Source organism: Balaenoptera ricei, chromosome 7 (assembly GCF_028023285.1).
Source record: "Balaenoptera ricei isolate mBalRic1 chromosome 7, mBalRic1.hap2, whole genome shotgun sequence".
Lineage (NCBI taxonomy): Eukaryota > Metazoa > Chordata > Mammalia > Artiodactyla > Balaenopteridae > Balaenoptera > Balaenoptera ricei.
Window position 1 is genome coordinate 86,884,905 of NC_082645.1, and position 20,341 is coordinate 86,905,245.

The following is a 20,341-nucleotide window of genomic DNA, read 5'->3' on the forward strand; positions in this document are numbered from 1 at the left end:
TACTGCAGTATGTTAAGGATGCATATTTTAACCCCTAGAGCAACCATGAGTAATAATACAAAAATGTATTAGAAAAGAAGAAAGCAGTCCTTCCTGTGTCTATTTGTTGGAGAGAAGTTACCTATAAATTTTTCACCTCTGAAAATTGAGTATCTTTTTCTCTTTTTGCATGTGTGTATTTTTTTGTTTGTTTGTTTGTTTTGTTTTTTGTATTTAAAAAAATTAACTCTGATGTGTCTGTATTTGGATTTTTCTGTTTATCCTATTGGGATTTGTTGGTCTGCTTAAACTAGATTGTTGCTGTTCATCAGTTCTGAAAAGTTCTAAGCCATTATCTCTTCAGTACTGTCTCTCTGTCCCATTTTCTTGATCCTTTATTTTCTTTCCTGGAACTTTAACATATGTTAGATGTTCTTACACTATTGCACTGTTGTCCATGTCTTTTAACTTTTTTTCCATATTTTCCATCACTCTGTCTCTCTTTGCATTCTGAATAATTCCTTTGATCTGTATTCCAGTTCACGAATTCTCATATGTTGCAGTGAATCTGTGGTTGAGTCCATATACTGAGTGTTTTTATTTAATTATTTTAGTTTTCATTTCTACACGTTCTATTTAGTTTTTTGTTCAAACTTGCTAAATGACTTCTAAAGTTTCCTGGTCCTGGGCTGTATTTTCAGCTTGTCTTTTATTCCTTTAAATAAAGTAAGCATAGTTCTTTAAAATTCCAATACTTCAAGCTTTTATGGTCTATTTTTGCTGATCTCATTCGTGGTGCTTTGTTTCCTTGCTGTCTTAATTATTGTTGACTTTGGTATGCTCATTTTCCTTGGAAAATTATTTGTGGACCTTTTTTGAGGTCTAGGGTGAAAGTAGCACTTCTAAGGAATACTCGTGTTTGCTTCTAAGGCATACCAAATATTTAAAGAAGAATTAATAGCAGTCTTTCTCAAATTCTTCCAAAAAATAAAAGAGAAGGGAGCACATCCAAACTCATGTTACAAGGCCAGCATTACTGCGATACCAAAACCAGACAAGGACACTACAAGAAAATTACAGGCTAATATCCCTGATGAACATGGATGCAAAAATCCTCAACAAATGATTCACAGACCAAATTCAGCAATACATTAAAAGAATCATACATGTTACATTAATATGATTAAGTAGGATTTTTTCCAGGGATGCAGGGGTAGTTCAACATCTGCAAATCAGTCTATATTATATACCACACTAATAAAAAGAAAGATAAAAATTACATGATCATCTCAATAGATGCAGTCAGAATTCAACATCCATTCACGACAAAAACTCTCAAAAAAGTGGGTAAAAAGGGAATGTACCTTAACATAATGAAGGCCATATATGAAAAACCCACAGCTAATATTATGCTCAATGGTGAAAAACTGAAAGCTTTTCCTCTAAGATTAGGAACAAAACAAGGATGCCCACTCTTGCCACTTTATTCAACATGATAATGGAAGTCCTAGCTGGAGCAGTTAGGAAGGAAAAATAAAAGGCATCCAAATTAGAAAGGAAGAAGAAAAACTGTCTCTATTTGCAGATGACATGATCTTATATATAGAAAAATCTAGACTCCACACACACACAAAAAACCTGTTAGAACTAATAAATTCAGTAAAATTGTAGGATACAAAATCAATATACAAAACCAGTTGCATTTCTATACACTAATAACAGACTGTCAGAAAGAAAAATTAAGTCTCATTTACAATTGCATCAAAAAGGATAAAATACCTAGGGATAAATTTAATCAAGGGGGTGAAAGACCTGTACACTGAAAACTATAAGACATTGATAAAAGAATTTGAAGAAGACACAAATTGATAGGTACTCCATGCTCATGGATTGGAAGAATTAATGCTGTTTAAATGTTCATACTACCTAAAGCAATGCAATCTCTATCAAAATTCCAATGGCAATTTTTACAGAAATAGGAAAACAATCCTAAATTTTGTTGTAACCACAAAAGACCCCAAGTAACCAAAGCAATCTTGAGAAAGATTAAAGCTAGGGGCATCACACTTCCTGATTTCAAACTATATTACAGAACTATAGTAATCAAATGCTATTGGCATAAAAAGAGAACGTAGCTCAAAGGAACAGAATAGAGAGCCCAGAAATAAACCCACATATATATGGTCAATTAATTTATGATAAAGGAGCCAAGAATATACAATGGGGAAAGGGCAGTTTCTTCAGTTAATGGTGTTGGGGAAACTGGACAGCCACAGGCAAAAGAATGAAACTGGACCACTATCTTATACCATACATAAAAAGAAACTGAAAATAGATTAAAAAGTTGAACATAAGACCTGAAACCATAAAATTCCTTGAAGAAAACATAGGAGGTAATTCCTTGACATTGGTCTTAGCAATGATTTTTTTGGATTTGACCCCAAAAGCAAAGGCAGCAAAAGCAAAAATAAACAAGTGGGACTACATTAAACTAAAAAGCTTTTGTACGGCTGAGGAAACCATCAACAAAATGAAAATGCAACCTACAGAATGCAGTAAAATATTTGCAAATCATATATCTGATAAGAGATTAATGTCCAAAATATATAAAGTACTACAACTCAGTAGAAAAAAAAAAACCCAAACAATCCAATTAAAAAAGGGGTAGAGGATCTGAATAGGCATTCTTCCAAAGAAAACATACAAATGGCTAACAGGTCCATGAAAAGGTACTCAACATCAGTAATCATCAGAGTAATGCAAATCAAAACCGCAGTGAGATATCACCCCACACCTGGTAAAATGTTGGTGAGGATGTGGAGAAGAGGGAACACTTGTGCACTGTTGGTAGGAATGTAAATTGTTGCAGCCACTGTGGAAAAAAATATGGAGGTTCCTCAAAAAATTAAAACTAGAACTACCAGATGATCTAGCAATTCCTCCTCTGGGTATTTATCCAAAGAAAATGAAATCATGGTCTCAAAAAGGTATCTGCACCCTCATGTTCATCGCAGCATTTACAGTAGCCAAGACGTGGAAGCAACCTAAGTGTCCATTCACAGTGAATGGATTAGAAAAATGTGGTATATATACACAATGAAATCTTACTCAGCCATAAAAAAGAAAAAACCCTGCCATTTGCAACAACGTGGTTGGATTTGGGCATTATGCTAAGTGAAATAAGTCAGACAGAGAAAGACAAATATGGTATGATCATTTATATGCACAATCTAAAAAAATAAAATGAGGGAATTCCCTGGCAGTCCAGGGGTTACGACTCAGTGCTTTCACTGCTGAGGACACGGGTTCAATCCCTGGTCAGGGAACTAAGATCCTGCAAGCCGTGTGGTGCAGCCAAAAAAAAAAAAGAAGGAAAAAAAAATGAACTCATAGCTAAAGAGAACAAATAGATTGGTGGTTGCCAGAGGGGGGGTTTGGGGGTGGGTGAAATGGATGAAGGTGGTCAAAATGTGCAGACTTCCAGTTATAAGATAAATAGATAAATAAGTCCTTGAGATCTAATGTACAGTATGGTGACTGTAGTTAACAATAATGTATTATATATTTGAAAGTTGCTAAGAGACTAGATCTTAAAAGTTCTCATCATAAGAAAATAATTGTAACTGTGTGATGATGGATATTACCTAAACTTACAGTGATAATCATTTTATAATTTATACAAATATCAAATCATTATGTTGTACAGCTAAAAGTAATACAATGTGATATGTCAATAATATCTCAATTAAAAAAAATTTTTAAAGGCACCTAGAATATTAGGGTGGGGAGGCATGAGTTTTATTTCAAATTAGCAAAAGAGTATATGAACTTTAAAGGTCTTATAATAATGGTATTGTGTTACAAAGCTCAAGGTTGGAAGAGAGTTTCAAGCTGAGACAATGATATACACTTTTTCAAAAAGTAAAAGAAAAAAGACAGAAAAGGATGTTGGATGTCTTTTGGTATTAAATGTTTGGATTACCTAGATTATTTGGGTTGGATATTGGTTGCTGGACTACCTTTGATAATGTAGTTTCAGTAGAGTATTTAGGGTAAACTTTTGAGTAGAGTTAAGAAGAGAGTGTATAGGAAATGGGTGTTTCCAAAAAATGGGTGTTTCAAAAAGTGTATTTTATGGATGTATTTGTTCAGAAATTATGTCTGAAACTCAGACTGAAAATTTAATGCTTCTTTTCATTTGTATTTTGTATCAAGGTTCCTCGACGTCAAGATGATGAGAAGAATAATATTTACTTAGAACTAATGCAACATGACAGTACAAAATATCTTCTCTTATTAGGGAGTGTTCAGGTACATCTTTATGAAATAATTCAGGTATGTATCAAAATTTTTTTCACCTTGGTATCACATTGTCCAGTTGGTGTTTGTTGTTAAGATTTATCTGTACCCGATGGACTCCTTTTGCTTATTATCTGTGTTACGTGCTTAGTAAACTCATGTGCTTAGTAAACAATATCTTCCTCTGGCTCAAAAAAAAACGTTAGTTTGTAACAGCATAATTTTTTTTTAAATTTTTATTGCAGTATAATTGCCTTACAATATTGTGTTAGTTTCTACTGTACAGCAAAGTGAATCAGCAATACGTATACATATATCCCTTCTTTTTTGTACTTCCCTCCCATTTAGGTCACCACAGAGCACTGAGTAGAGCTCCCTGTGCTATACAGTAGGCTCTCACCAGTTATCTATTTCATACATAGTATCAATAGTGTATGTATGTCAGTCCCAATCTCCCAACCCATCCCATACCCCACCCGTTTTCCCCTTGGTATCCGTACGTTTGTTCTCTATGTTTTTAAAAATTTATTTTCTGGAAGGGTATTGATACAACCTAAAAGACTAAGCATGCTTGTATGTTTGTTTTATTTTGTTTTCTAAGATGTTTCTAAACAAGACCCAAACCACAAACTCTCTTAATTGTCAGCACCAGTTTCACTTCAGTTCTTTTGTCTTTAGCTGGGCTGCTTACAGTCTCCCCTGTGCATGTGTCATTTAGGAGTCAGCCAAAGTTTTAGGCAGAGTTTATACACAGATTCTGTGGTTCCTTCTCTCTCGCTGTCTACTGCCGCCTGCCCTTTCCTCCAAGAAAAGATAATGATTCTTCTGAACTTGGTATTTAATATTCTCTTGCTCTTTTCAGAGTTTTACTACTTAATGTAAGTTACAAAAAATAGTATCTTTTGTGTTTCTAAACATACTATGTTTCTAAGATTAATACACCTAATTTCATTAGCCTAGTACTCATTTTTTCACTGCTATATACGTTCCATGTGAGAATATTCCCCAGTTTATTTATCTATAATTTTTTAATGGATATTTTGATTGTTTTCAGTTTTTTACTATTGTGCACATTGCTGCAGTGAATTTTTTTGAACATATCTTCCAGTGCGTATCTGCAGAAAGTCTCTACATTATGATGAATTGCCCTCTATGAGTCTCTATGATGAATTGCTACATCATAGGTAAAGAGACCATGTTATTTATTGATCAGAGTTATCAGAGAAAGAAATTTTGGTTATTTATGGATTTCCCCCCAAAACCTTACGATTTTAGCTGTGGTATGCTGCCTCTGTGTATCATCTGTCAGAATTCTTCTACAGGCACTTCTACCTTAATTAAATATTACATCATTTTCCTTATTAGAATTTCTCAGTTACCCCCTTTTGGTCAAAACTCAGATCCCAGAAGTATAAAGTTTACCATGAGGACTTTGGTCTTTTTTTTTTTTTTTTTGATGCACTTTTATTGGCTTGATGTTGGCTTGGGCTGATAGTTTTACAATAATATTTAAGCATCTGGACATCAGACAATAGAGGAAGATAAGAACTATGAGACAAATGTTTTGCATTTAGTTTGTATCCAGCCCTATTCAAACTAGGCCTAATGGGAGAATAAGTCCCATGGATGAGTTTGGCCCACCTTAAATAGCCAAGTGACCTTTTTTTAAACTTTTATTTTGAGATAATTATAGATTCACATGCAGCTGAAAGAAATAATACAGCATGATCCTATGTACTCATTTTCCCCCTGATGGTAACATCTTTCAAAACTATGGTAAGTATCACAACCAAAATACAGAACGTTTCCATCTATACAAGGATCCTTTATGTTGCCCTTTTATAGCTATACCCACTTCCTTCCTGCCCTTACCCTTCCTTAACAATTAGTTACCACCAGTCTGTTCTTCATTTCTGTAATTTTCTCAGTTCAAGGATGTTATATAAATGGAATCATACATTATGTAACCTTTTAGGATGGGCGTGTTTTCACTTAGCATGATTCTCTGGAGAATCATACAGGTTACTGCATGTATCCATAGTTCATTCCTTTGTGTTGTTGAGTAGTACTTCATGGTGTGAATGTACCACAATTCGTTTAAATATTCGCCCATTGGAGGACATCTGGGCTGTTTCCAGTTTTTGGTTGTTATGAATAAGTTACTGTATTCACAGGTTTTTGCATGAACATAGTGTTCGCTTCTCAGATAAATTTCTGGGTTATAAGGTAGTTTGTGTGTACCGTTTTTAAAGAAACTGCCAAACTGTTTTCCATAGTGGCTGTGCCATTGTACATTCCCACCAGAAATGTATGAATGATCCAGTTTCTCATCATCCAGCATCCTCATCAGCATTTGGTAGTGTCACTATTCTTTATTTTAGCCATTCTGATGGCTGTGTAGTGTTATTGTGGTATTAATTTGCAGTTCCCTAACAGCTAATAATGTTGAACATCTTTTTAGGAGGGCCTTTTTTTTCTTCTGGTTTTATTGAGATGTAATTTACATGCAGCACTGTACAAGTTTAAGGTGTTCAGCATAATGATTTGGCTTACATACCTGAAGAAATGATTACCACAGTAAGTTTAATGAATATCCATCATCTCATATAGACAAAACACTAAAGAAATAGAGAAAAAAAATTTTTATGATGAGCAGAACTCTTAGGATTTACTCCCTTAATAACTTTCATGTATAACATGGCATGGTGTTGATTGTTTTTATCATGTTGTACACTACATCTCTAGTACTTATTTATCTTGTAACTACAAGTTTGTACCCTTTGACTGCCTTCATAAATTAAAAGGCCTTTTACAATTTATGATGCTAGTCAACAAATTTACGCTTGTCTCTTTGGTCTCTAAAGCTTGAGCTGTGTCATTTGCTATTTGGGTCACATGCAGGGATAGATTATAGACCACTTGATTATAGAACTACTAGCCATGGTAGAAATCCTCATGCAGATTGGTAAAATCTAGTGCTTGGTTGAGTTGGAAAGACCTGATGATAAGACTCAAACTACAGATCATGTTTGGAAGCATGGCAGGGCTGTCTGATTGTACAACAATTATCTCATTTGTATACTTGGAAAGTACACGTGTATTGTTTATGATTACCAATTGGTATCAATTGCTTTCTGAATATAATTGGCCTGATTTTGGAGGACAAAGATGCTGAATTGAATTAAACAAATAATATAATAGGTTTTGCATAACTTTATAAAAGAAAAAAAAAGTAATTGGGGCTTCCCTGGTAGCGCAGTGGTTAAGAATCCACCTGCCAATGCAGGGGACACGGGTTAGAGCCCTGGTCCGGGAAGATCCCACATGCCACAGAGCAGCTAAGCCCGTGTGCCACAACTACTGAGCCCCCGTACCACAACTACTGAAGCCCATGCGCCTAGAGCCCGTGCTCCGCAACAAGAGAAGCCACCGCAATGAGAAGCCCACGCACCGCAATTAAGAGTAGCCCCCACTCACTGCAACTAGAGGAAGCCCACGCGCAGCAACGAAGACCCAATGCAGCCAAAAAAAAAAAAAAGTAATTGGTCTGTACTTGTATCATTAATCCCTTGTTCCTTCCTATCCCTGATAATTTTGGATTTCTTTGAGGCTCTGGGAGAAACCAGAAACATCAGCTAATTGTTAAGCTCTGGGGTCCAATTAAGGCATATAAGTATATTGGAGTTTATAATATTTCTGTTTTGATTATAGAAGGGAATATATTGTTAATTTTGGAATGAATTGCAGTACCATTTGTGTTCATTGGTTTGGCTATATGATCCATACCCGATGAGCCTAAGACTAGGTGATAAATTCAACAATTAGAAAGATTGATAGCTACTATAATTATTTGAGAAAGGCGATAGAAAATTCAAAGGTGTGGAAGATTGTTAGAGTAATGCCCCCTAAAGAATCATGCTTCCTGGTATCTATACCTTTGAGTAGTCTACAGTGCTCCCCACCCCGACTACTGGGTTTAGCCATGTAACTTGCTTTGTGCAGAGCAGAGTCAAATTCAGGACAGGGAACCAAGTAGCTCATTGTCACACATTGAAACTCATCAGTGGAGCTGGGTGAAGGCAAGCCTAAAACTCAGTGGATTTGGATGAGTTAGATGCACATTCAGGATGAACATTTAATTGGCTCCAATGAAGACTCAATTGGGTAGATCTCAGTGGGACCTTCAGAAATAACTCAAAGACATTTAAAGTAGTTAAAAGTATGACTAAAAGTTTACTTATATATGAGGGAGATGAATCAGTAGGTTGAATTCTCCATCAGAAGCAGAGACACCATTTTTAAAAGAGAAGAGAAGACAAAGGCAGTCTTGGAACAGTAAGATATTTCCCCACTCCCCACTTTGGGAAAAAGGAAGCTTTAAAAAGCAAGAAGCTATAAAGAGCATGTTGACAGGATCATTAAGGAAATCAATTTCAATGACTTATGAATTTTCTGAGAAATCTTGTGACTTTATATGAAGAATATATATGATATGCTAATTTTGTGTGATGTCTGTCATTGTACCACCACCTGTTATTTTCCTCATTATAATGCCTCACCAGGAACTGAGAGGACAGGTGTTAAATAGGTTCTTGTGGATTGCTATGTTTTGGGGGTGCAGAGGACACGTAGACCAGGTGCCAATGTTTTCACTAAATGAGAATTAGTGACCAGAATGTCTGAAAGACATGCCAGAGAGCATGAGCCTTAAAAGAGGAAAACTTTATCTGTATAATAAGATAATAAATAATAAGATCTGGAAGCAATAGAAGAGAGTATGGAGGATGCTACCCCACCACCTAACCTTGAGATGTGAGAGCCTTCACTTGAGGAGTCTGTAATGGAAGCAGCGTCCTTAGTGGTGAGGCAGGTCTGAGCTAAAGAAAGCTGGAAATGTTTAGTGGAGCAGTTAAAGATGTAAGGTTGCTTGTCAACCATGGAATGGGGGTTCCATGAGCCACAGTGGAAAATGCTGGAAAGAAAGAGAACCATTGAATGTTGTATTAGATGGGAGGACTCATAGCACAGCAGAGATGATCAGAGATGGTGACCAAGGATACCAAATGTTTCCCTGGTTAAAAAGATCCCAACAGTCCCCAAGAGATGAGAGAAGCACTCAGTTCTGTCATGAGTCAGCCTATCATGTAGATTCATGTTTAACCCCTCAAAAGGAGTGCAGACCTGGCAGTTCCTCTAAGTATAAGCAACAGGAACATTTTTCTTTAAAACATAAATGTAAATATTAACATTTATTTCTGGTACAACCTGGAATTTTTATTTTCTTCCAAACATTCATTATTTTTGTATTTTAGCTATTAAATTTATATGTGCATTAAACATCATTACCTGATTTTTAAAAATTTATGAAATGATTTAGATAATATACAAGGGTCTACATCAGTGATTCTATATTTAAGAATTTTATTTTTGTTACTTTTTCTAGAAAGGGTGCTTTACTGAAGAACTCCGAATGTTGAATAAAAACACAGTAAGAACTTTACTGAAACTTCCAAAGCTTTGTGCACACACTTAACATTTCATGTAACTTTATTCTGATATTGTTTTTATTCTTTTGTTACCCTAGCAGTCACTGTTTGAACTAATGGAAATATATTAAATAGAAAGTGTAATATTTGCTCACAATCTTCATTTCCACCGTTTTTTAAAATGCTGCTATCTTACTGCTAAATGGTGAACACAAAAATTAGAAATCATTGGGTAAGAGAGGAAAACGCCTCTGGCTGCTTCTTTGCATAGCCTTAGGATCCTCACATACTGAATTGAGGAAATATTATTTTCCTCCTTAAGGAGTTTCTAAAGAGTTGTTTACAGTTCTTACTTGAATTCCTTTTTAAGTACTTAAAAATTATTATCTTGATTAATTGATCATCTACTCAGAGAGGCTTCTGCTGCCAATAGCCAGATCGGGGATAGGAAACATAAAAAACAGAATGATAGACATTTGAGGGCATAACCTCTGACACCCTCCTTCATTACGCATATGAGCCAGCTGTGGTTCAGAGAGATGAAATCACTTGTCTAAATCAAAATTTTATCTGAAAATGGAAGTGGAGATGGGAAAAGTGTGAATAAATACTTAAAAATATTATATACATGGATATGAATACATATGTACATATGTATATATGTATCTCTGCATAATTCTATTAACAATTGTAAATTGATATTTTTCATATTTTAATCATGTAATATTCCTTAACTTTAACGTAAGGTTTTTAACATTTCAGGAATGCCATAGATTCTTCTATAGGAGTTACTTGTGTAAATTTTTTTTTTTTAATCAAGAGATTCATGCTTTGGTTTTTCTAACTTATAGATTTGTGAGGTAAAAATATCACTTGTTATCACCTCTCCATTAAAATATCTTTCTGATCAAACAATAAAATAAATTTGGCACATGTTTAGTTTATCTGCAGGGCGGAAGTGGAATTTATGTTCTCCTATGGAAACTTTGGTTATGGATTTTCACATCAGGTTAGTTCCCCTCTTTTAAAAATAATTCTACTGCAGCTCTTCAGCTAAATCATCCTCCTGAGCCTCTATCCTTTCCAGTTTGATAAAATCTTTAAAATATTTTTAAAAGAATACCATTTTTCTCTAGCCTAAAGAAAAATGAAACTTTACCATTGTTTGTTTATACATTTTTAAATAATGAGATTTTATTCAAAATGTCTTTATCGTAATACTTTTGTGTGTGTGTACACATACACTTACGTAATTGAAAACAAAATTAAGTATTCAAGAAATGAATGCAGATTTTTATATCTAAAAATAATCATTAAAATGGAGTCGTTGATGTTATTCAGATATTTTGTACTTTAATCACATATAATCCTTTCTCCCCATGATTATTTCAACATCAGCCCTTCTTGATTCATCAAGACAGTAATATGCCCAAAGAAGGTATCTTCCTAGGTTTAGCCTGCCCCTTTAAATTTACTACATATATCCATGTTGCAGAGAAAATTTTTGTACATTAACCTATATCCTTTTCTTTCACTATGTCCTCAGGCCGGATTCCTAGAATGGAAATCATTGTCAGTAATGGCCTTTTCAAGGAATTGTTCTAGAAAAATTGTACCAACATATATTCTCACCAAGTGTTTGAAAGAAATCTTGATATCCCTGGGTATTGTCACAGCTCTGGGGCATTTATAAATTCAGTACCATTAGTACTGCTGTTATATAGGAGAAATGACCCCTATACTTTACATATAATCTTTAATTTTCAGTTTTTGCTATTTTTCATATTCTTGGCTGTTTTTTAATTAGGAATTGAGAGTCGGTACATCAGTCTTATTAAATAAGTCTACTGCTGTGTGTTAACAGGGAAATCCCTGTAAAATGTATTTTTAAATTTTGCCTGTGGTATATCATAATGTTTTTTAATACATTTTGAATCACAGGTAAGTAATATATTGATGAAAGCCATTAGACACAAGCTTTTTTTCTTTTTCCCTTTTCTGCTTTGATTTTTCTTTCTTTTCATTTTGCCTATTTTCTTATCATAAATTAGTCCTAAACTGTGTCACAAAAGGCTTAGTCCTTTTTGTGACATAGTTTATGAGTACCAAGTTCAGAGATAGGTGTTGTGTCTGGATATAACATGTAACAATCCCATTCTTAGGGAGATAGATCCTTTTCGAATAAGACTGGGCAAATACTGTATTGTTTTATGTAGGTGGACTCTACTAAAAACTAGGAACAAAGGCATTGTAAGGAAAAGAGTGGGAAATTTCATAAAAGTTCTATTTGATTTTATGTCCATGAACTTTTCAGTAACATAGTCCCCTACTTACCTATCATGATAATGTATAAAGAGGACTTGCACTGGAGGAGATAAAATTGCATTCAAATGTTGGCTCTCATGCCTATTGGGTAACCCTTGAACAATTACTGATCTTCAGTATTATCTGTAAAATAGGCATAGTTATCTACCTCATAGGATTATTGAGATGATTAAGTAATATTAAAGATGCAAAATTCTTGGCAGATACTTAGTGCTCAATGTTAATTCTTTCTTCCTCTGTTAATTCCTTTCTTCTTTATATATATCATTTAAGTCCTGGGGGATAGTAGTATTAGGATGAACTGGAATTGTAACTAAACAGTGTTAATATATACTTATTATTTTCCTCAGTTAAAACCTCTTCAGAAAATTATTAAGCCATCTATGTTTATGAATATTGCACCACCTCCAGAAAGAACAGACCCTGTGACGTAAGTGTTAAAGTCTTATTAACACAGTTATATCATGTGGCATTTAAAATATGTAATCCATTTGATGGAGAATTTTGGTTGTCTTAAGACATGGCCAGAATGAACTAGACTCCAAGATAAAGAAAGCAGTGAATTGTTTTAAGGGGGAAGATATTTTGAGTTTCTGGGTGTAGCCCTGGAGAGAGGAGTTGAGGAGGTCTGGGGATAAGAAAAGAAGAGAAGGGTTGCCAACTTCGTGGCTGAAGGAGGGAAGGGAGGGGAAGCCTAACGAGGAAAGTTGGCCAGTGAGATGTTCCTTTTGCAGAAAGAGGTGAGGAACTTTTAAGATCAAGATGCCTAATAGTTGCCAGTTTTCTGCTCTGCAGTATGGTAGCATTACCCCCCACTTCCACACACTCCAGTTGTTATTTCCTAATTTTCAGCAAAAAGTCTATGGTCAAAAAAATGCAATTAGTAGTCCGAAAGTAACTTAACATATAGTATGTCAATTAGTCTTGCAATTTCAACAGTAAAAATTGATCAAAGAAAAGTGAGCACCTGAAAGAGAGATATTTTATCTATGGTGCTATCCAAGAATAAGGAATGGAAAATACTTGAAATGGGATTGAGGAAATTAGGTATAGAATAGGAAATTATATTCTGAAGTGCTGATTTCCTACCAGCATTGGGTATTATCATTAAAAATAAATTTTGTCCATTTGATATTGGTGATTTGTTGAAATAGTAAAGTTTAATGTTTTTCTTATGTTTACTGATTATTATTTCCTTATTTATCCATTGATTCAATAAACATTTATTGAATGTTTGCTATACCCCCAAGGCACTAAAAATAAAAGGTTAAATGAGGCTTGGTCCCTGCCCTCAAGTAGCTCATGGTTTAATGCAAAGGTAACATGCAAAAAAAATAAGATAATACAAATGAGATGGAGCCCTCCTAGAGGTTAACATAGAGGTCTGTGGGACACAGCCAAGGGGCTTCCCATACTTCTTGGGGGAGTTAGGAGGAAAGTATTATCAAGTAAGGATCCACAAAAGAAAGAGTTCTCGATATAAGACTTGAAAAATGAGTAGTGGTGCATCAGGTTGATTTTGTAAGGGCGAGGAGACACATTCCCCAAAGACGGCACATAAGTAAAAGGTGGGAGCCGTAAGAGGCTATGTTATAATGGAGAACAGTGAGTAGTTTGTTGTGGGTTGCAAAGCGCATAGGAGCAAGGAAAGGAGCAATGGGAGATGAGCCGAAGCAGTAGTCACGGGCAAGATATGGTGGTCAAGAGGTCAGGCTCTAGAGTCCAGACTGCACGGACTCTGCCAGGTACTAGCTGTGTGACCTTGGGCAAGTTACTTCTGCTCTTTGTGCTTCATCTATTGAATGGGATAAAAATAACAACTACCCAATTGAGTTATTGTAATGATTAAATAAGTTACATGTAAAGCACTTGGAACATAGTAGCAAATAACAGAATTCTCAGTTGTTAGCTACTTATTAAAGTAATAAATGTTTTGTCATCACCATCATCATCAGTGTAGGTTTATGCTTCTCAAATGTGAGTAAATTTTACTCTTTTGAGTCCTCAAGGGTGTGTTAGGGCAACACAAAGCACTGGAAGATATGGTGCATCTTTCTGGAGTATTACTTTGCTCAAAGATTTTGAGAGGGAAAATGTTATCTTAAAATTAACATTTATATATTATGCAGTAGAATTAAAAAGTCACAAATTTTCAAGATAACAAAATGATTCCAAGATGTGTGGTTTGTGTCTGATTGCATTAAGTTACACCTCCAGAGACCTTCACTGTCCTCTACCCACAGGAGTTCTTTATTGGAAAAATTTGGAAGTGCTTCAGATGTAGAACCATTGAAGAATTTTAAGTAGGGGAAATACCATGATCAACTTGCATTTTATATGATCCTATCAATAGGATTGAATATGGACAGAAGTAGTTTAGTGTTGGATTGGAGGAAGCTGTTGCATTAGTCTGCATGAGAGATACTGACAATCTGGACTAAGGCAATGACTTGGTGGCTGTGACAGTTAATTCGGTGTGTCAAACTGACTGGGCCAGGGGGTGCTCAGATATGTGGTCAAATATTCTGGATGTTTTGAGTGAGATTAACATTTAAATCAGCAGACTGAGTAAAGCAGATTGCCCTCACTAATGTGGGTGGGCTTCATCCAATCAGTTGAAAGCCCAAATAGACAAAAAATCTGAGCCTTCCCTGAGTGAGAGAGAATTCCTCCTGCCTGATTGCCTTTGACTGAAACATTGGCTTTTTCCTGCCTTCGGACTTGAATGGAAGCATCAGCTCTTCCTGGATCTTGAGTCTGCAGACTTTTGGACCAGAACTGTGCACCATTGGCTCTCCTGGCTCTCCAGCTTGCCCACTCATCTTGCAGATCTTTGGACTTGCCAGCTTCCATAATCACTTAAATTAATTCCCTATAATGAACTTCTCTCTCTGTCTGTCTTTCTCCCCCTCTCTCTCCATCTTATTGGTTCTGTTTCTCTGAACAGCTCTCACTACTACAGATTTTGATACCGAGTGTGGTTCTAGAGAAACAGAAGATTAAGGACAAGTTTTCTGAATTGGTTCTGGGGTTTGTGGAATTAGCTCTCTAATCCGATTATAGATTTAAAGACTCTAATGACTCTGTTTCTAGTGGTAAAGAGACACTGATAGTCCATGGCGTGATCTGGCAATAGCAACGTGAAAAATATCACCCATTGGATACCCCTAATCAAAGCAAAGAAGCAAAGATATGGGTGACTATATATATGATACTTTCAAACATTTTTGTCAAACTAATGAATATAATGAATTGGCTGGGTATTCCTAATGTTGATGGACAAAGGTGAGAAAAGAACGAGCTCAAGGATTCAAATTCCCAGCTCAAGCATTGTGTAAATGACCTGAAATCTTCCATGTGTGCCCTGAAGGAGACCCTTATCCCCTATAGCCATAATACTAAGATTGCTGAAAATTGAAACCAGAATTTCATTCTGCAGCTGCCTGAATTACATTGCAAATTGAGCTCCCAGCCTCATAGGGTGTCTACTGTTAAAGTGAGGATATTGGTTGGGAATAAGTGGGACCCTTAAAGTTGGAATGGGAAAATAGGAGACTCTGATGAAACTGGGGACGCTGAGCCCATAAATTCTGATGTATCTGCTTTGCCAGTTGAAGTGACCTCTCAAACCCCAGTGGAAGAGACCTCTCCACCCCCAGCAAAAGTGGTAGTGGCCTTTCTACCCCATCTGAGGGGATTAACCCTGCATTGCTTGAAGAAATAGTAATGGCCTCTTCTGAGGCAGTTGCCATGCAAGACGATGTTGATTCTCCTCAAGACTCACCCCCACGGCCCCTCTTTGCTTCTAGGCCTGTAACTAGACTCAAGTTCCAGCAAGCCCCTAAAGGTGAGGTTCAAAGTGTGACCCATGAGGAAGTACACTACACTCCAAAAAGAACTGCTTGAGTTTTCTAATTTATATATATAAAAATCCAGGGGACATGTGAGAGAGTATGGGGATATTAAAGGTATGGGATAATGGTGGCAGGATCATAAAGTTGGATCATATCAAATTTATGGATATGGGCTCACTAAGCAGAGATTCTACGTTTAATTTGCAGCTTGGGGAGTTACAAAGGACTCTAACACTTTGTTGGTTACTGAAACGTGGACCAAAAGATAGCCCACTGTGAGTGAATTGAAAATGCCAGATCTACTTTAGTTTAATGTAGAGGAAGGAATTCAAAGGTTTAGGAAGATTGTAGTGTTAGAATGGATTTGTCATTTAAGACCCACTTATTCACCCTGGGAGGCTACAGAAGACACACCTTTCACCATGACTGTGACAAATAAGTTTGTGAGGGAATCCCCACCCTTGAAGAGCCCTGTGATTGCTCTTCTCTGTAGGCCAGACCTTGCAGTGGGAACTGCAGTCACTGAACTGGAAAACCTAAATGAACTGGGAGGAATTGGATCCTGAAGTGGCAAGGTGGGTGTGGTTACTGTGACGGACAGCAGGGTCAAAGCAGCAACCAAAATAGTCTGATTCATGTAGACCTATGGCATTGGCTAGTTGATCATGATATTCCTAGAAATAGAATATACAGGAAGCCTACTAAATTCTTACTTGATCTGTATCAGCAGAAAAGTTCTAGGTCAAATGAACAAAAGTCTAACCTAAATCATAAAAACAGAGCTTCTCAATCAGTTCCCAGTTTGAACCAGTTTACAGACCCAGAACCCTTTGAATGAAGGGGAAGCCTGATCCCCTTGAGGAGAGACCTCAGTACAGTGCCAAAAATTATGTTAATCTTTCTCCCAGCATTCCCCCAAAGGAACTACAGCCTTTTACCAGGGTAACTGTGCATCAGAGAAAAAGAAATAGAGTTTTCAGAGACTACTGGACCCTGGCTCTGAACTGACACTAATTCCAGAAGACCCAAAATGTCACTGTTGTCTACCAGTTAGAATAGGGGCTTATGGAGGTCATGTGGTCAATGGAGTTTTAACTCTGATTCATCTCATGGGGGACCCAGTGGGTCCCCAAACCCATCCTATCGTTATTTCCCCAGTTCCAGAATGCATAATTAGAATATATGCATTCAACAGTTGGTGGATACCTTCCCTGTCCTGTGGAATGAGGGATATTACAGTGGAAAAGACTAAATGGAAGCCACTAGACCTACCACTGATAGTAAACCAAAAGCAATACCTGGAAGGATTTCAGAGATTAGTGCCACCATAGGGATTTGAAAGGTGCAGGGATGGTGGTTCCCATCACAACCCCATTCAACTCACTTATCTGGCCTGTGCAGAAAAGAGAGGTATCTTGGAGAATGACAGTAGATTATTGTAAGCTTAACCAGGTGGTGACTCCAAATGCAGCTGCTGTACCACTTGTGGTTTCATTGCTTGAGCAAATTAGCACACCCCCTGGTACCTGGTATGCAACTCTTGATCTGGCAAATGCTTTTTTCTCCATACTTGTTAATAAAGACCATCCAAAACAGTTTTATTTCCACAGGCAAGACCAGCAGTATACTTTCAGTGTCCTACCTCAGAGATACATCACTCTCCAGCCCTATGTCATAATACAGTAGACAGGAATCTTGATCACTTTCTCTTATATAAGATATCACACTCACCCTTACAGTAATGACATTATGCTGTTTGGACCTAGTGAGCAAGAAGTGGCACTATTCTAGACTTATTGGTAAGATATTTGCATGTCAGAAGGTGGGAAATAAATCTGATAAAATTCGAGGGCTTTCTACCTCAGTGAAATTTTAGGGATCCAGGTATGGGGCTTGTCAAGATATTCCTGCTGAGGTGAAGGGTAAGTTGTTGTATCTGGGCTCTCCTACAACCAAAAAAAGAGGCATAACACCTAGTGGGCCTCTTGGGTTTTGGAGGCAACATATTCCTTTGGATGTGCTACTCTGGCCCATTTACTCAGTGACCTGGAAAAAAAATTTATATATATGTTTTTCTTCCCTCTCATCTCCTTATCATGTAACATAATACATATTTATTTATATCATAGTATTTAAGTATTGTTAACCTTACATCATAGTTATTTAAGTTTCAGGATATTAAGGAGAAGAGTAAACATCACCCAAGGACTTTACATCCTTTTCTGAGGAAGGGGCTAGTGAGTTTTTGGCTGTGTGTATACAGGAGAGTTGTATCATGTAAGGTTAATTATGACCTTGTTACTGTTTTCATTTGGAGATTAAGCATGTTGTAAGATGTTTATGGGTACCAAGTTGACAAGGGGTGGACTTGTGATGGTTAGTTTTTTGTGTCAACTTGACTGGGCCATGAGATAGAGATTTGGATCTAGAGATAGGGAGAGAGGTCTGGGTCTGATAGCTAACACTGATTTTAGAAGTGGACTTTTGTACAATTTTAACTTTATTACCATTTTCCAGAAATGTTATTATACCACAACCAATAGAATATCCAGCATTCTTATCCCCAGACCTGAATGTTTCTGTTGGGGTGCCAACTACAGCATCCCAATCCAACCAGCCATCTGTAGTACGACTTGAAAAACTTCAGCAACAACCCCGGGCAAGGTAAAAAACAAAAAAAAAACAAAACAAAAAATTTTTCATCTTATTTATGTGTTATTTGTATATTAATTTTTCCTTTGAGACATAGGCTTGCTATTGGTCCAGAAACGTTCATCATGGTGATATTTCATGGGTTCAGTGTTTGTTTTAAAAAGTCAATGATCTGGCAAGAAAAGGGGTGAGAACTCATTAATACGGGAGAAAGTATAATACTTTCTCTGCCTCTTCACTCAACAATATAGTCAATAGGTCTCATACTCTTTTCTGTATTTCCCATCTTTTATCTCTATGCTTTAGATATTTTCTTCTGACCTGTCTTATAATCATTTGTTCTTTCTTCTTTGTCTCTTATCTGCTGTTAAGCCAATTGAATTCTTAATTTCAGTTATTTCCTTTTGTTATGGAATTTTCATTTACTTTATAGTTCCACTTCTCTACCAAAATCCTCAGTCTTATCTTTTAATTCTTTGAACATATTAATCATTATATTTCAAAGTTCATCTCTGATAACTTGATTATTTGGATTTCCTATAAGTCTATACCTATTGTTGGTTTTTTTTCCCTCAGAGTTTTTAGTCAAATCTTATGTTCTCATATGCCTAGTTGTTTTTATCAAGTGCCAAACATTGTATTTGAAAATCTGTAGAACTAATTTGAGGCTCTTGATTATATATTTTTACAGATAATATATACATTTGCATCTGGCAGCCAGCTAGCCTGGGAACACTAGCGATCCCAGATCACCTTAATTCAATTGAGATGAGACTGAAATGATTTGAAATGATTTGGGCTTTAGTTTCTGTGGGCATTAGTCTTTTTCTGGTTTACTCTTATTCTTAACATCAAGGCCGGGACTAGTGTGAGGCAACCAGGGTACAATATTTAAGGAGGCACTTATTCTTGGGGTATAGCCCTCTAGGGCCCCAACTGAAAGCCTAGGTGTTTACCATGGCTTCTCATCCTCAACAGGGGCTGAACTCTGGTTTTTGTTCCGTCATTCTTACATATTTATCTCAAAGCTCTTAACTCTTGGCTACCTCAAATGCCTTGAAGGAAAATGGCTCCAAATTATGGGCTCAAAGTCTCCAGACTTCCTTTCTGTCTGGCATCTTGGATTTGCAAATTCTTGCTGCCTTTATAACTGACTGATACTTCCAAAGAAAAAATTTTAAAATACTTTGTCTAGCTTTTTCAGTTGTGCAGTGAGATGGTCTGAAATAATCTATTCCATCATTGCCAGAAACAGAACTCCTGAAATTTTAAAAATAGTGTTTATGTATATGCATATTTTACTCAGACTTATAAATTAATTCATAAACATTGAGTTGAGTGATCAAGGAACCCCTTTTTCCCCTAGTCCTATGTTTTATTCTTTCAATAACATTTATTATTTATTTATTTTTATTGGAGTATAGTTGATTTATGTTGTGTTAGTTTCAGGTGTACAGCAAAGTGAATCAGTTATACATATACATATATCCACTCTTTTTTAGGTTCTTTTCCCGTATAGGTCATTACAGAGTATTGAGTAGTGTTCCCTGGGCTATATACAATAGGTCCTTACTAGTTATCTATTTTATACATAGTAGTGTATATATGTCAATCCCAATCTCCCAATTTATCTCTCTCCCCCCTCCCCTCTGGTAACCATAAGTTTGTTTCTACATTTGTGACTCTATTCCTGTTTTGTAAATAAGTTCATTTGTACCATTTTTTAGGTTCCACATAATATTTATT

At 36.2% G+C, this 20,341-nt stretch overlaps 1 protein-coding gene across 1 annotated transcript in view; it reads left to right on the forward strand.

Moving 5' to 3' along the window:
- C2CD6 (C2 calcium dependent domain containing 6) overlaps positions 1 to 20,341 on the forward strand; it is an 81,032-nt gene that overhangs the window by 47,549 nt on the left and 13,142 nt on the right. The window contains exons 5-9 of the mRNA XM_059928442.1: positions 4,195 to 4,314; positions 9,722 to 9,766; positions 10,705 to 10,773; positions 12,440 to 12,519; positions 18,461 to 18,607. Coding sequence (XP_059784425.1) covers positions 4,195 to 4,314; positions 9,722 to 9,766; positions 10,705 to 10,773; positions 12,440 to 12,519; positions 18,461 to 18,607 — 461 coding nt within the window. The remainder of the gene's footprint in view (positions 1 to 4,194; positions 4,315 to 9,721; positions 9,767 to 10,704; positions 10,774 to 12,439; positions 12,520 to 18,460; positions 18,608 to 20,341) is intronic.